We start from the raw sequence: 17,459 nt of genomic DNA, 5'->3' as shown, positions 1-17,459 counted from the left end.
TTATCTGCCTGGGTCGACTGTCGTGCTCCTCTGAGGGTAGTGCAGATAACTTTTACCACGGGTTAAGACCTTCCAATGCACACATGAACTGATAGATGTATTATTGAGAATATAAGATAAATATCTACCATTAAAGCCTATGACCATTTGCTGTGTAAGTTTTTCATAAAGTTGGTAGTACTTCTCTTATCAGAACCCCAACGACCAAGCATAATAAAAACAGCTATATTTTTTAACAACGCCTGTTTACAGCAGCAGTTCAAAGGTCCTCCAGTTTGATTTAGCTTTACAGATACCATTGTATAGATGTGAGACAACAGTCAAACCTTGTCCTCAAAAGGAGACAGAGTCAGCTCCCTTGAGCATTTTAAACATTATGGCAGTAATTATGACATACACTGGGGGGAGACACATTCCCCATGATATTCAAAAATACAGAAATATCCTTTCCAATATATTGATAAAAAATAATTAAAGAATGCAACAGTCATATTGTGTACACTGACATACTTACAGTTCTTTAGAAAACAATGCATTCATTTAAGGGTCACAGTAACTGATAATAAAAATACTGCTACATCTACTAATACTACTACAGCTACTACTACTACTACTACTGATAATAATAATAATTATTATAATACTAATACTAATTAATAACTCTGTAATACTGTGAAACTGGTGTTTTCTGAGCTGATTATTGTACCCTGAAAATATTGTAGCCTACCATTGCAACCCTTGATGTTACGACAGGCAACCACACAGCGCCATTTAAAATAATCATCAGCGAATGTAATTACAACCATAAATACTTCATAAATTGAAATTATTATTACTACCAGTGCTAGTATTGCAGTGTATTGTAGTTCCGCATGTGCATTTATTGCATATCCAAATAGTATACTGTGTAGCTGTAATTGCTTATGATAATTACTATAACAAGAAGTAGTTTTCAAATTTTGATTTTTCTCTTCTAATTCCCAGATGCCTTTGTATATTTGGTCCCCACCAGGGTTGCCTCTGTGGCTATGGCCCTGTTACATGAGCTGACTAAATTTGACATTCTAATGAGAGGCAATCAAAGCAAAGACAAAAATCTATTTGACATCAGTGTACAGTATATACATTTAGATGTGTGTCTGTGCTAAATGAAATTTGAGGGCCATATGAAACATTTTTCTACAGTTTATAAACAGGACCTGGTTTAATAAATGTGTTAATAAGTATAACAGTATAATATACATTAGCAAAGTGAAACACAGCTTGCATAAAAGTGTTCCTGGCATTAAGAATGAGCCCATTTTTTCTTAAAAAGAAAACAGCTTTGTGGATTTTTTAACATAATTAAGTACATTATGAACACATTCTAAAGCACAGGGACATTTGCAATGCAGAGTTTAGTTTCTCTTTAGTCACTATAGGTTTCCTCATTAATCTGTCAATTTTGGACTCATATAAGAGCCATGGTAGATTTTTCAAGGCATTTACTTAGAGAAGTGCTGAATATACCTGAATTAATCCTAGTCAATTCATTGTGAATTTTAAAAGGTAAAGTGGAGTAACTGAGCTCTGCTGGGTGGATATTTCCTCCAGAGTTTTCCTAATGAGACCAATATGTTAATGTGTGTTTTCTTGGAACAAAAGATCAAGACAGACAGACCCGTGCACTGCTGGTTGAAACAGGCAGTCACATTTATTGTACTTAATCTCCAGTGACATTTGGACTTAGATTCTTTAAACTTATCTAAATGCACTTTATATTTTGTGATTAAACTGAAAGGATTTCAGAACCACAGACATTTACGCGCTTCTCTCCTTGCATTGTCCTGAAATGTCCCCGACATCTTAAGCTTTGGATTACTGAACTCATTATCCAGTATTATAGATGAGTGTTATTACCCAACAACAACAACAATGTCCATCAGAGGGCACCTACTGCAACAATGGCTCATCAAAATTGCATTTCCAATGGGAACTGCTATTTCTGAGTCTGATAAGGGACTGTGCTTTATTTAGCAGAATAGGGGGTGGCTGGGATGCAACTTCAGTTTTTTTAAATTTGTTTATTTATACCATGAACCTCCCCGGAGCTAAAATTTTTCAACTTGAGCTTCCCTGAGTAGCTGAGAGAAAATGCACGACTCTCCCTCCACCGTAAAAAAAAACATATTTTACAGTTTGGCTATGATAAACGGTGTGATTTGGGTGATTTTTAAAGAAAATTGGCTTTCAGACCCACTTGTGGGTTTGGGGATTCTGGGGATACTAAAAATAAATACCAAATGCAACCACTTTAATGTCTCAACCCTAAGTCAAATCAGAAAACATACCTCTCTCCTAGTATCTAAACAGTGTTTGAAGTTTTGCACCAACCCCTCACAAATAGCAAACAGTCCCTAATTCAGTATAAATGACCCACGATAGGGAAAAAAAATCTGCATTTAACAAGAGAATCTTATCTTGAAAAAATGTAACTGATCTAGAAGCAAAATTAAATATCATTCTGCATGAAGATTCTTTGTTTAATGTTATTTTAAGAACAAATATAAACATTTAAGAGTCATAAAAATTTCAAGTAAATCGCATATTTAAGCGACATATATGCAGCTGTGTAAAAAAAGTAAAAATTTACGTCTTAAGTCTGCCAAGATTTTGCTGCTTCACTCGTCTTTCCAACGTTACAGCGACTGCACAAACTTCCTGCAGAGGGGACATGACAACATATACGTGCTGTAGTAATAAAACAAATACATATTTGCTGAACCAGAATATGATCAGTGTTATCAGTGAAATGTTTTCTCACGTTATGATATCAGGCAGTTGGGGGTCTCTGTATATGCCGTTGTGCTGATACCCCAGAGAGCCGTCGAATGACACCATCTTGACTCGCTCGGCATCCTGTCCACTCACTGCTGCCTCGTATATCTGGGAGAGAAAAGCAAAGCATGTTCAGTCTACTGAAAACTAAACATTGTCCATAAAAAACACCTAATCAGTTATTAGTTATAAAAGACCACCTCAGTATACATTGTATCAGATGAAAAGTAGCTTTCTGTGACAGTAATACCTTCTCAGCAAAATGAATGGGAACTAAGTGATCGTCCTCGGAGTGAAGGATAAGAATCGGACATTTCATTTTCTTCACACTGCGGAGTAACAAACACAGATATTAAACAGCTTTTTTTTCAACCTGGACCATATTTTCCTGAGCTTTGTTGTAAATAACGAATGGGAAAAGCCAGATTAGAAAGTGGTCTCGTATTGAGAGAGAGCAAGTGCTGTAGCCGGCAGCTGTGTCAGTTTAAATCCACTAAAAGTGCCTGTTTTCGCCACTGACAGGCTCAGATTGTTATCACAAGCGTCTGACAATATTATGTAATGGAGTGCACACAGAAAAATTAAACATTTTTGTTTACCTTTCACAAACAGACCAGAGATTAAGGGTCCTTTCAGTAACTTGTAATACCAATGTGAGCCTGTCAGTGGCAAAAACAACCACTTTCAGCTATTGCTCAGAAGGATTACACAATGTAAAAATAATCTGTTTTAACTTTAAAAAGTTAGTTTGAGGGCTGCCTTAAATTTTTAAGTTGAGTGAATTTGAGAAGACGTGAAGAGTGAAGTTGAATCATTATAAACTTACCTCAACTTGTCTTCTTACACTCAGTTGGCTTAAAGTTTTAAGGCAGCCTGCACACTAAATTCTTTGAGTTAAAACAAATAATTTATTTTTACAGTGCGGCTGTAGCGCTCTCACTCTATACTGGACTAATTTTAAAAATTGTTGTTCCCATTTCTTAATTAGATACACAAAACATGGAAAAAAGTACTATTACTAGTAATAATAATATTAATAGCTTATCAATGATGGTACAATGTCTCATTTAATATTTAACCATTGTATATAGCTAGCATGTAAGCATTTCATGAAAACTTACTTTTCTTCAGTAGGAAAGACAATTTTGTTTTCTGCCCATGGCTCAGGATATAAGTACCCAACACCTGGAAACTTCCAGTAATACTTTAAACAGAAAGCAAATAAAACATTCAGAGTTTAGATGTAATATAGCAGCAGACACTTGTCATCAACACACCTATCAAAAGTGATAACTAAGATGAACATACCCATCTAAAAATGTGACCTGGTATCTTCTGTCGAGCACTATTGAATGCACTCTCCAGGATTACACCACCAAAACTCTCACCTGAAAACAACAGGAAATAATCAGTGTATTGAAATGTTTGGATTGTTTCCTCTTATTTCTATTTGCCAAATTTCACTCGAAGCAAAACCTACCTTTCTCAAGCAGCTTTACCGCAGTGTTAGTGACCACTCTGCACAGAAAAGCAACATCTTCAGTTTCTCCATTGTTTGTGTAGTTTAAACCAACAGTTTCCTCTTCAACTATTCCCAATGGTAACAGGATAATTATAGCTGTGGGCTAATCTCTATCATTTCTGCCATGAATGTACAATGTCGATTAAATAATTAACCATGCGAGCAGAAAGATGAAAAGTAGTTAGGTAATTACCGTAGATGATTTAATTTTCTTTTTACGGTTTTTAAAATGTCTCCTACAAGCACTTTCAAAAACTTTTATTTTCCTAATTTACCTTATATTTATATCTTATTGCTGGATATGACTGTATTTAATATGGTGAGATCTGTCTGCGGTTTGTATCGTATTTTGATTTATTGTGAATATCTGCTACTGTCATCTTTCTAAACTGAATGTTGAATATTTCAGTTTAGCACAGAAAACTGTTCTTAAAGGAATAGTTCACCTACAACATAATCATTTGTATATCAATTACTCACCCCATGTTATGTTGAATTGATGAAGATGTTTTTTTCTTGCATGCCCTTACTGTGAATAAGGAATCCAAAAAGAGAGAAAGGTCTTGATGAATCAAAGTCTTAGGGGGCCAGGTTTAACAACAGCAATAACTATATAAAAACACCCGTTTACAAACTCACACACAATTCAAGCGGTACAATTTAAGTCTCATTTACCAAGTTGTTTTCTGTCTCAAGCATGAATGAGTGGAACATTCAACGGTCCAGATCCACCATCCCCTCAGATGGGTCTTCACTTTTTGGCACAGTTATTTGTGTTTTTTATATATTTATGTGGAAGTGTTTTCAATAGTAACGTTTCAGCAAAAATACACGTGTTTAGGAAGTACTGAGCATACGACTGGATAAATGAGACTTTGACTACACTAAATGAGTTGTGTGAGAATGTTGTAAATGGATGTTTTGATATAGTTTTGCTGTTGTTAAAGCTATACTGTGTATGATTGTTGGTAAGTAAACCCCCCAGTGTCACACTTGTTTGGTGTTTCATTTTGCTGTATTTGTGTTTTGTTTTGTTTTTGTTTCGGTTTGGTTTCCAGTGTTGTGTCTTTTTGGTGCTTAAGGTCCAACACATGGTCACTACCTTTTTCCCGGCCTTACCTGTGTACTGTGGGGGTACAATCCCATAAATATCCAAATAACAGAATAAAAAACTAAGAAAATAAAGGCAAATGTCAGAGTGTCTACAAAAAAAAAATACAAGGCAATATAACATGGGATGAGTAATTGATATAGAAATGATCTTTCGCGAGGTGGTATTCCTTTAACATGCTCCAATCACAAACCACTACAGTTACAACATACTATGAGACACCCACTTGTATAAACTAATAGAGAGAACTCTGGATCTGTTTTGTTGTGATTCTCTGCTGAATGCAAAGTGTTCATCATTGATCATCCTAGCTGCTATGGGCTGCTGCTGTAGTACATAAACTACACAAAAATAGGAAAAATGTCAGTAAGATGTAAATGTTGCACGCTGTTACATCAAAGTTTTATATTTGAAAAAAAGAAGGGCATGCAATGCACATTTACATTTACAGTTACTACAACAGTGATCTGAGTCATTTTTACTTGTGTTGTTAAGACTTTCTCTACTTGAGTAAAACGCTGCAGAATGGGAGTCTTTCTTTACTGACCCAGTGCCAAGAGAGTGTCCCCAGATGACAATCAGGCAGTTTCCACAGCGTGCTTTGATCCAGTTGTACAGGTAGAGGGTATCTGTAGTCAGACCGGCTTCAGTCGGCTCCCCGGTGGAATCTCCAAACCCTGCCAGAGTTTCTCACATCAACTCCTGCTCACTGACAGATCGCAGAGATGCTCCTCATGGCCACCAGGTGGCAGCCACTCAGAGGGAAACCGGCACCAGACACTGACCTTAAATTGAACTGCTGTCTTCTGACTGCCTCACAACAAACAGCTCATCAAGCACAAGCGCATTACTCTACATATAATCTTATGACAGTAAATTATATATTAAATCAATGTGAGAAGGTTGTGTATTAGAAATCAATAGGAAGGCAAAGAAGCGTAGAGATGGAAAATATGCTTAGACAAAGAGTCATAAATCTTCATTTTCACCAACCTCTGTAGTCAGGCACCAGTGCGTGGTAACCAAGCCCGCTCAATATCTGTTGACACATAACGCTTATTTGTCATCATAGGGGTTATTGAGACTTTCATATCTTTATCAGACCGTCGAAAGATTAATATGTTTGTGCTGGTGATCACTCACGTTTGCCACTCCCACCCGATGAGTGTGTGCCCTGTTGGAATGATTCACAGACAACACAAGTGCCAATAAATTGGTGTTTTGGATGAAATATATAATAATAATATGTCTAGTGTCTGTTTTGAACTTTTATTCTCTGCATCTTCAGGGAGCCAGCTATAATACAAATGCATTATTTATCACACCTTGTGCCTGTGTTCCCATGAAGATATATGAAAACTGGACTTCCATCGCTTAAAGTGTTCTGGTACCATGCCAAGTCTTTCCCCTGCGCCTCTTTCCACTGACTTTCAGGGACAGTGTGCCTTGAACAGTTCAGAACAATACACCCGCTCAGAGACACAACCAATAACTGGATCATTAAAGAAAAGGTCTTAGCCTCTAAATATCTATGCTAGAAAAAGGAGGAAAAAATGTTGAACTTGGCTTATACTCACCATACGCCAAGAGAGATTCCTTCCTCTGATGTTAAGTACATGTTGATGGTGTGATTAAGGGAGAGATCAGCGGGTTGGCTGAGGTCAACAAAGAACGGCAACCTGACTACAAACAGAAAAAGAAGAGAAGTGGGCCCTTTTTTTGTGAGCTATGTGAAGATTTACAGTACTTTCCAGAGGCAGAGAGGGAATTCACTTACTTCTGTGAGTGTAAACAAGGTGCTGGATTAATTCTGGGAGTATTTTCAGAAAGACAGGCACCGAAATGAAGATAACAAAGAGGGCCAATAAGCCTCTTTTCAGCCACCACCGGGACCTGACAACAAGAGAGAAATAAAATCAATGTGACTACTGACATCTGACCATTATCTTACATAACTTGTGTCGGTAAAGGCAGACAACCCTCAAGGGGCCTTTGAGAAGTCTCCAGATTGTCTACTACTAAACTCAAATATATTTGTTTGTAATTTCTGTAACTGAGCCAAACACTAACAGACTAAAACTGAGCAGACTAAGAACACTATGCATCACCAGCATGTTAATTTAACAATAGCTCAGTCAGACAACTAATGTTTAAAATGTTTATGCATCAGTTTCAACAAAAAAAACATATTTAGAGCTTTGCATTTTGACTCGAGCCTCATCACTCCCTGCAGATATATTAACATGAGATATTGGGGAGTGATGATTAAATATCTTTCCTTCTAGCCAGATCCTTTGGGTGGATACTGGAGGTGTGGCTGAAAGAGCAGGCTGCAATACTGATGCAGGTCAACGGCGGCATTGACAAGGCACAGGGAGAAATGGGAAATTTTTCAGCTAAATCGGGAGAGCGTGCTTTGTAGATGACATATGGAGAGTGACGTATGACGTGTGTGTATTAATCAGTGCAGCTTCAGTTGACTGCTAGAACTAGCTTGCAGGCGTTGCTCCATTTATTACTGATGATTTTAAAGGAGCAGTGTTTGGATTTGGCAGCATCTTGTAGTGAGGATTGCAGACTGGCACCAGCTGAAACTTCTCCCATGTGCCAAAAGCTAACTCTTTTCTGTGAGCCGACACGGCCACAGAGGTCTCTTCCTCTCCAAAACATATGAACCTGGTGATTAATATGAGTAAAAACACTGAATATCTTGTCATGGTACAAATAAATGTTTCTCTGGTGCTGTTTGGCTTGTTGCAAATAGACCGCTAGCCCGGAACCTGCCAATATGTGCCCACTTTTTTCCCTCAAATAATTTATGATCCAGACCTCCAGTGGTTTTTACTGAGAGCCAAAGTATTTGCAGAGGACTCCTCCTCTCGAAAACAATTAAACAGTGATTTAAACTGGTTTTTCCGAGGCTGTTTGGTTTGTCACAGAGGGGCTGCTAACAACAGTAGACGACACAACAACGCAAATGGCCGCATCTAGTTCCAGTGTTTGGTTTGTCTGTTCTGGGCTACTGTAGAAACGTGGCAGTGAAACATAGAAGACTCTGTGGATGAGAACCCGCCCCCTTTTTAAATATAGATGTCCCTTTCTAAGCTAACGCAAATACAACGATTCTTATTTTCATATGATTATACTCTAAAGAAAACTTATCATAAATTAGTCAGTGTCTGCCAATATATTCCCCTAAATCCAACACATGTCCAGTCTGAAAGTGTCACAACACCTTCTCAACACTATGGTAACACTAGAAAATTTTGACTTCAGCCTCTACTCTTCTTCCACTTTACATCTGACTTCATCTGCAACTCTGCTTCATTTTAGCTACAGAAAGTTTGGGATGACTCCGCTACTGTGAGGTGACAAAGGTGGAAATCACAGATCACTTTGCTGTTTTGAATCACAATTCAGTTCAGAGTCAAAGTCACTGACTGACTACAGTTTGTTCACCATTCAAATGTGCGGTTAATGGATCACCATTCAAACAACAGATGTACATGGGAGTGTACAGTCAAGCCCATTGGCATGTACAGAGCCGCTGCGCACATGTCCTACCAGTCTGTGGATGCAGCATGAATATGGCAACATTAATATGGGAGAGAGGAAGTGAATAATCTATCTAATCAAGAAGGCAGGCTGTCATTGGGCTCAGTCTTGACTCCCCAGAGGCTACAGCATAAAGAGGATGCTATTCAGACTATTGCCAATTAATGGACAATACATCCCACCCCGTCCATTAACACTCTAATCAGCCAGAACAGCCCTTTTAGTCCAGGAATGATTTCTCCACATTGCTCGAGGGAAACATATAGGAGGTCATTTATTTCAACAACCATCAAACTCTCACCTCATCTGTACAGACTTAACACTTTTACTTTACCATTCGCTTCCAAGTCTTTATAGGATGACACCAGATTTTTAATGAATGTGCAACAGCAGTGTGATATATTGCACCTTTTGTTTTGCTGGACAACCATTTTTCTATTCACTTTTGTAGTATTTTACAAATAAGTTATGCACCGTTATCTTTTAAGTTTTCTAACAAAACTCTGAATGTATAAATCTAATTATTCATGATTACGATTGAAGTTTAGAGATACCAGTGCTTGCAATTTTTCAGTTCCTTGCATTGCAGTGGAAACTCATCTGTTCACTTAAATGTCCTTTCCCAGGGTGTCTACAGGTATCAGTTACTTAAATAAAATAATTTTTAAGCCCTTTTGGAGATACATTTTAACCAAATCTCAAACTGATTTTGAACATGTTGTCTTTTCTTATTCGAGCATTTGCAAGGTGAGCATGAAGGTAAGTGGCATATACTGTACGTCGTTCCATGCAGGGCTAGGTTTTAAGAAAGAATGTGGTTATTTGAGGGAGTTACATTGATCTACATTTTGCCCACAAGTACTTGCAAGTACAAAGTAACATCAAACATCAAGACATCAAAAATGTGGACTTTCACACAAAAGACCTTGACTCATTTTTACAAAAAATTAAATTAGACTAAATGCATGTGGCAAACAAAACACCATAAATCCAAATTTGGCCTATCAGTCAGATCTTATTTAATTATGAAGCAGTTATTAGTGCTCAATAAAAAGCTCAATCGACAGAGAAACACAGTCCGTATTCAGTTGTGATGTCACAACTATATTGTACCAAGATAAAAAAAATACTGCTACAGTGCTGTAACAATCATTTCCCAACTGCAATGATGGCGCAAATACTCCAAGAGAGTGTTTTGGGCCATGGGTGAATACAGGGATATTTAGGCAGACAGTGTGATAAAAATAATGTGTTTTTTTGAAAATGAATCCATGTAAACAAGTCCTGATAGAAACCCAAAATACAAGCATAAACCTGAAAATTAGCAAAATATGAGACCTTTAATAACTTTTGAGGACCTCCATACACTCCTTTTTTCCACTTGTGTCGTTAATCTATTTAATACACATTTCCTACATTTTTAAAATATGCCCTAGATACACCCTTTGCCTCACTTTAAGATGGTAAAGGTCTGGAGAGCTATTCTGGGATTTGAGTTAATAAATTGTGTCAAATATACTTTTGCATTTTGCTATTGCTGCATATTTATACTTTTGCTCTGTTATTGTATGTGAAAATCAGGAAGTGCGTGGTACTGCAGACGACTTCCTTTACATGAAAACCTTTAAGAAACGCTTCGCTGTAAATAAGTAACAACAGAAACCATGCATGCAAGGAAATATGCATGTAATACTATTAAGTGAAGTTTGGTCATTTAAGCCTGCTAACTCACGATGTCCCTTCCTTCGGGGATTTACTGGCAGACTTCTGGACTTTGGCGGCTACGGAGGATGAACCATCTTGTTTGACGACCCTCTTCCTCGTCATGATAACGTTAATATTGTTGAAGTAAATGCACCTAAATATTGCGACTATGCTCTGACTAAGTTACGCAGTTTCTCTGACACTTGGTCACTGAGTTATCTGCTGACAAAAAGTTTGATCAAAGTTCAGTTCACTCGCGCAGAATGGGCAGGACCCGTGATTGTTAAGGTAGCACCGTTACGGTTATTATAAAACACAATACATGTAACACATGACGCCACCTTAAATATACGGTACACTCAGCCTTTATTTACTGTCATTATCCTGACAGACTCTGAGAATGCAACAAAAACATTTACATTATAAAATTACTTTGAGAATATGTGCCTCAATTATCGCAGAGTTGTAAGTCTACTGAGAGTGAAATTCATTTTTATGTAATTAGAAGAATAAATATGAATAATTGCTGAGGAGCACTAAAGCAGTCCTTCATGGTAGTGTGACACCTTGTAGACACACGGTATAGACACATCTCAGCATTGTCTACTCTAAACTGTCCACAAGTTTAAACATGCAATTTCTACGTGGGGCTGCACGATATGCAAAAACTAGAATTACTGCCCCGCGGTTGTATGCCTCTACAAACCAGTAAAGCTGCACTTACATCCATGTCTGTGAAAACATAGATGCCTTAACACACATCTTCAACACAGCAGCAGAGGTTTTATACAATCAGAATAGTTTCAAAATGGGTATCCAAAATTAGTGACACCAATTCAGTACATGACCAAATGTCTCCCCTCTCTGTTCCTGATATATGACATTGGATAATGTCCAGAAAAGTGCTTTTGCAATACATTATGATGTCCCAATCAGGCTGACTTGAGACCTTTTGGATACAAAAAGACATCAATACATCCCATTAGACATTTGCATGAAATTTTGCCATAAAAAGAATGTGAGTTCTTGAATTACGGCCCAAAAATGTTTTGTGAGGTCACAGTGATCTTTGACCAAAAAACTAATCAGTTCATTGTAGAGTCCAAGTCAATGTCTGTGCTAAATCTGAAGAAATTCCCTCGAGGTTCATGAGAATGGGACAAATGTATGCATGGATGGACAAACCACACAAAAACATAATACCTGCAGCCACAGCTAAGGCCAGTATAGAGCAAAAAAATCACGGTGTGCTTATTGCAAAATATACAACAATTGCGATAAATTTCACAATTTCAGTGGGAATGGTTAATTTTTGAATTTTGTCACTGAAAAAAAATGGAAAGTGATGATCTGATCTTTGCTATTGTCTGTACCAAACAAGCACGCTCCCTTATGTCTGGAGTATGATTTCTGTAATTTAGATATTGCACTTGGCCATATTGAAATTTTGATAGTATTTCGATTAATTGTGCATCCCTATTTTGTACACTATATGCAGTTTGACGTCGGCGCATGCATACTGGCAAGCATGCTACAAGTAGCATAAAACCTTGGCAAACACAGCGGGAACCTAATTCTGCTTTCTATAACTACACAATAGGTGAATAAAATCAAGGGACAAATATAGTCGTAGAACTTGACACATCAGCAGAGCACATACGTATGTACTTCATGCCCAAGCACGTAACCCTGAGCACCTCATTTCTGGTGGCAAAGATATCTAACGCAACTCTCCAGAAAATACACAGTCTCTATCCTCTCTGCATCAAGTTATTACTTTTTCTGGCAGAGCATCTGATGTCCAAGCCTGCACCATGTTGAGAGCATACACTGAGTGTCTGGTATGTTTTCCCATTACAAGGAGCAATATGTTTTAGATTTGTGGCAGCAGTAACAGCAGTGGTGTGTTTGGAATAAATAGCAATATAATCCTCCACGGGAATAAACAGAGGAAGAATAGTCTGGGAGGTTAACATGAGCGGCGATTATTGCATCAAGCCTGACATGTTTTGGCTTGATTAACAGTAATGCATTCAAATTATAACTGCAATTAATACAGCCACTTTATTGCACGCATTTTGCAGAACCATTGGGGAAGAATTTCAGAAATCTCATTCATTTCCCATCAAAACAGATTCGGATAGAATGAAATCTGAATGCCCTGGTGTGAAAAAGACACTTGAGAGGACAAAAGCCACCATGGCTGCACATACAAACCAAAGAGCAGGATCTATAGAAACCCCGTTGAGTCTGGCATGTGATCTTTAGGACGTGCAGTGCTGAAATGACTACTTAGGACCAAAATAAATAAAGAGGAGGATGCAGTTGACTGCTTCAAGAACTGTGCAGCTCTGGTTGTATCAGGGAACCAACAGAGAGGACACTGGCTGTAGTGGAGCTCTCTGGTTGCTGATGGGTCAAGTACACGCCAAAAGTTACCTAAAAATGTATAAAATAAGAGACAAAGTTATTACTTTTACCATTACTTTTCATGCACTTCACCACACACACACAGAGCAACTAAATAAACAAGCAGTTGGTAGTTTGTGACCGACCTTTCCATTGCGGAAGGCCGACAGCGACATTAGCGGCTCTTTTGTTTTGGTTCCGGTTTCCTGGTCCACTCCAATCATCTGGCACCTTCTACACTGACCTGCGACCTTTGGATCAAACACTCATTTTCAAGAAGTCGGCTTTTAATGCATTTGAAAATGTTATCATGTATCTCAAAGTGTCAGCTCACCACAAATCGAGTGTTGCCAATAATCAAGTGTGACCAATTATCCTCCTCAAATGGTTCTACTCCAGCAATGACTAAATTGGCTCGGAAGCGGCTAATGACATTCTGTGTGTCAAGGAGCTGGTCGCCCTCGGAGTCGTCCTGTCTGAAAAAAGGAATGTGGAAATTGCATGTTATTTTGCAGCGCTACGTAAATTATCCACAGTAATGTAAATGTACAGACGTCGACGGATCCTGCTACTTTTCATTGGAGCATTGCGAATTTTGAATAACACATCATGTCCTCAAACCTGCTGCTCATTAGTTTCTGAATGAGCTCCACACTGGCACGGCTGATCATGAGATACTGTGCCTCATTCACGAGGGAGAGCGATGTGGAGGTGGCAGCTAGAAGGGAAAGACTTTATATTACCCCAGTGATTTGTTCAATTTGAGGAAAACATTGTGATCTCAGGTCTGTGAAGTCTGCATCCTCACACAACCTGAAAACAGAGGTTCTGCTGCATTACAGAGACTGAAAAATGTGCACCTTGAGTAAATTTGTCAATATTAATCTAAATGTTAATGTCATAATTCAAAAATACATAAATAAAGGGGGTGGGCAATGTAGATAACATCTTATTAACATAACATAACATAACATAACATAACATAACATAACATAACATATGGTTTTATACAGCAATATCAATCTCAACATTTAGGCCAACAAGAAGTCCTTGAAATGCCCCAAAAATGTAAATTTGAACATCTACAATTCAGCAACAAACAGGCAAACTCCATCTGCTGATAAAAGTGTGATATGATCAAAAGTCCCTGAACAGCTACCGAATAAAGCTCATGATGAGATGTTCTGTCAAATGGCAAATAGAAACATATATCATGATATTGTAATTATTCTTGAAATGAAACCTCAAAATTAATAGATAAAATAGCATGGTGGAAATTGGCTCATCAAGTGAATGTAAGACCTGAACAACTAAGACAATTCATCATGCTGATGCAAAAACCCTGTAAATTCAATAATGTCAGAAAGCAGTGCAGCTCATTGATTCAATATTACCAGCAAAGGCCTAATACAGTTATAGATATTAAAGAGGTAATCTACCGATTTCACACATGAGGGTCAGTATATTTGTCATGAGGAGCACTACGCAGACTGTGAAAACAGTTGCATAATGTCTTGTGTGGCTCTGGAGGGTTTCTAAAGGCTGAGAGAATTTCATCAGGGTTACCTCATCTTGGGTTTGGAGTCAACCATAGGGTTGGGCTGATGAACAATGGCTGTCAGTCATCAACCACTGAGCCTGACACTGGGATTTTAAAACCCTGCTACCCCCCGTCCATTTGTCAGTCTGTCCACACGCTGGGTCAACTGCATTCATTGCATACTTAAAAAGAATCATTTCGGATTTATCTACCAGATGAACTGTGGGCTGAAAGACGGGCAAAGTGGGTACCTTTTTAATCATCCAAGTTTGTTGCTGCCATTGTGAAGTTTTGTTACCGTAACTGATAAATATCTGCTCACATCAGCTGGGCTGACGTTTTGTAAAAAAAAAAAGAAAAGATTCACTGGTAAAATTACATAAATATTATGGGTTCCGGCGAATAAGTTCAAAAGTGACAAAGTACCATATCAAGTAAGTTATTAAAAAAGAAACATTGCTTGCAAAAATAGTCCACCTTCCACCATCTGGTTTCCCCTCTCTCTGTGACTCTCTAGCCCCTTTTACACTGCCTGTTCAAGACGAGAATACTGCACTGCTACGCTGCCTCGTCATTCTGTATATGAGGTACAATAGTGGACATGTAGTGTGTTCTGTCTACCCTGGAAGATTCAAAAAGCAGCTTGTAGCAGTTAGCGACTAACTCAAAGAGGAAGAACAGTGGCTGTAAATGTCCGAAATTTGAAATAGCAGTGAGATTTGGGAGCTCTTTCCCCTCCAATTAGAGAATTAGATAGCTGCCATATAACAAGGATAATAAATTATTGTTATTGCCATGTTAATGCCATTGTTATGTTTATAGAGTGCTGCTGACGGGTATGTTATATGTCATGCTAGAGGCAGATGTTGTTGTGTTAAACATCACGTTCATCACGCCTTTGGGTTTTGCGATGTGGGACGCTCTGTAAAACCACATGTTGGAGTGGAATGATGCTGCTGTCATTTGGTTCTGTGTAAAAAATGCAAAGAGGCGTTAAGAAAGGGCCCTGTAGTACAATCTCTGAGTAAAAACGGCTTCGGTCTCAAACACACACACACACACACACACATCATGATGTTTCACTCTGGACATTGTTCTACAACAGTTCAGTAAACATCGGTCAACCCTAGTTGACAAATATTTCATGAAAAGCCGGCAATATAAACAAGGACAGATATAGGCATTTGCCACTCTGGTAGAGTCAAATGAAAAGAAACATCCGTTGCATTATGGAAAAGATAGTAACCAACCTTTTTTTGAGTCTAATTCATTACAGGGTATAAAATGCAGGTATTTTAGTAGACTAGCGAGACACAAAAGGGACTTGTGAAATATATGCAGCACAAGCCAATATATCCTAATTTTTAGTCCTTGATTTGAGTCAAGCTCAAAAACACTTCCCAGAATGCAACTCGATAGTATCTCTTCATTAGATCCTCACTGGCTGGCAAATACCCATGTCTTCCAAATTTCCTCATTGCCAGTTTGTAACAGCTTTGTGTTGAAAATCTCCCTCTAAGCCCGAGCTTAGACATCATCAGGGTAATTTTCTCAGACTTGACAGAGCTCCTTCACAGGCTGAGTAGTACAACTACCCATAACATGAAAACTGAACTAGATAAAACTGATTGATTGATTAATATTAACTGATAAAGTTACAAAAGCTACCTAAGTATATCAAAATCTCATTTTACAAATACCATATTGTGTGATGGTATCAGTTAATCTACAGCCTTATCAAATGAACTAAAGTACCCTTTTATAGACATCACAAGTCACATTCCAAGTATTCATCTGAACGTGATGAATTTTTTATTATTAAGCTATTGATGATAAATCTCGCTGTATGTACAAAAGTGAATATATATCATTATATTGCCCAGCCTTAGCCTGAATGCCACATTCTTTCACAGTATAACAGAATAAATGTCTGCAAATGCAGAAAAAGGTGAAATATCTAAATTCCAAGTGAGCAGCAGAAGGGAATTTAAGGTCACACACAACCAGGATGTATTAGCAGGATGTGTGACCTTGGATGGCTCCTGTGCAATATAACAGATTAATTCAGGGTAAAGAAATAGGAGCCAGGCAGAAGAGGTAAAATATATACAGGTACCTCCACTGGGCCTCTTCTTCATGTCTCGGGTAAAATCAGGACTTTGTCTTATCAGGCGGCATGGCTGTCCAAGAAATTCTGAAAGCCATGATGCAGCCTCATCCCCGCAGTCGACAGTCTCCACCCTGGGGGGAGGAGGAGGAGGATTACTGTACGTTCTGGAGGCCCCGAGGGAAATACAGAGTTTGATGCTGCTTTGTATTGGTGAGACATCTAATCCAAGAATCAGTGGATGAAAGCCTTTTTTTAAACTTGTGACTTGTCATGCGAGTATCTGAGGGGATCAATATTATCTCTCACTTGTTTGTTTTTCCATTAAAAATTGTATATTACAGGAATTTCATATCAAATTGGGGAGAGACCTTATAATGCCATCCACTGTTGAAAGGTAGCGTCAACAACAATGGAGTGCATTGATATGGGTGAAAAATACAGAACAAATGAAATGTGTCACGGTGTTTCCTGCAGCTGCTGCTTTCAGATCTTTTAACGTTGCCAGCTCACCTGTCACCACAAACTTTACTCTGACACTCCCGATAGCTTGTGTGCATTTCAGCGCTGTTTTCCAAGGGAACCGAAATGGTATCCATCCCTGCAGGGTAGTGGAGAAAAAAACATATAAATCCTCTAACAAAGAGAATTTATAGCCCTAAATCCGACTGATTGAAATTTCTTTTGGTTAAGC

At 38.2% G+C, this 17,459-nt stretch overlaps 2 protein-coding genes across 5 annotated transcripts in view; both read right to left on the bottom strand.

Annotated features, from left to right (window-relative positions):
- Positions 1-1,674: 1,674 nt before the first annotated feature.
- On the bottom strand, positions 1,675-10,971 carry si:ch211-117n7.7 (Monoacylglycerol lipase ABHD12-like). The gene is made up of 13 exons (XM_042502804.1): positions 10,738-10,971; positions 7,228-7,343; positions 7,028-7,133; positions 6,776-6,895; positions 6,594-6,624; positions 6,444-6,489; positions 5,998-6,127; positions 4,298-4,335; positions 4,126-4,205; positions 3,939-4,021; positions 3,068-3,146; positions 2,804-2,925; positions 1,675-2,700 (listed from the first exon to the last, which is right to left on the bottom strand). The coding sequence occupies exons 1-13, from the start codon at positions 10,830-10,832 to the stop codon at positions 2,679-2,681; spliced, it is 1,068 nt and encodes a 355-aa protein (XP_042358738.1). The 5' UTR covers positions 10,833-10,971; the 3' UTR covers positions 1,675-2,678.
- An 87-nt stretch (positions 10,972-11,058) lies between these two features.
- mocos (molybdenum cofactor sulfurase) overlaps positions 11,059-17,459 on the bottom strand; it is a 76,143-nt gene continuing 69,742 nt past the window's right edge. For 2 of the 4 annotated variants that reach the window (XM_042501714.1, XM_042501712.1), the window contains 6 exons: positions 17,279-17,366; positions 16,775-16,899; positions 13,740-13,836; positions 13,453-13,594; positions 13,265-13,369; positions 11,059-13,148 (listed from right to left, as the gene is read on the bottom strand). In XM_042501714.1, the coding sequence (XP_042357648.1) occupies positions 13,044-13,148; positions 13,265-13,369; positions 13,453-13,594; positions 13,740-13,836; positions 16,775-16,899; positions 17,279-17,366 (662 nt within the window). In that variant the 3' untranslated portion in view covers positions 11,059-13,043. Of the gene's footprint in view, positions 13,149-13,264; positions 13,370-13,452; positions 13,595-13,739; positions 15,628-16,774; positions 16,900-17,278; positions 17,367-17,459 lie in introns of those variants that run through there. The other 2 variants (XR_006106566.1, XM_042501715.1) reach the window with 2 other exon arrangements.

Source organism: Plectropomus leopardus, chromosome 15 (genome assembly GCF_008729295.1).
Source record: "Plectropomus leopardus isolate mb chromosome 15, YSFRI_Pleo_2.0, whole genome shotgun sequence".
In the NCBI taxonomy this organism is placed as follows: domain Eukaryota; kingdom Metazoa; phylum Chordata; class Actinopteri; order Perciformes; family Serranidae; genus Plectropomus; species Plectropomus leopardus.
The sequence above is the reverse complement of the archived record's forward strand: the minus strand, read 5'-3'. Positions and strand labels throughout refer to the sequence as shown.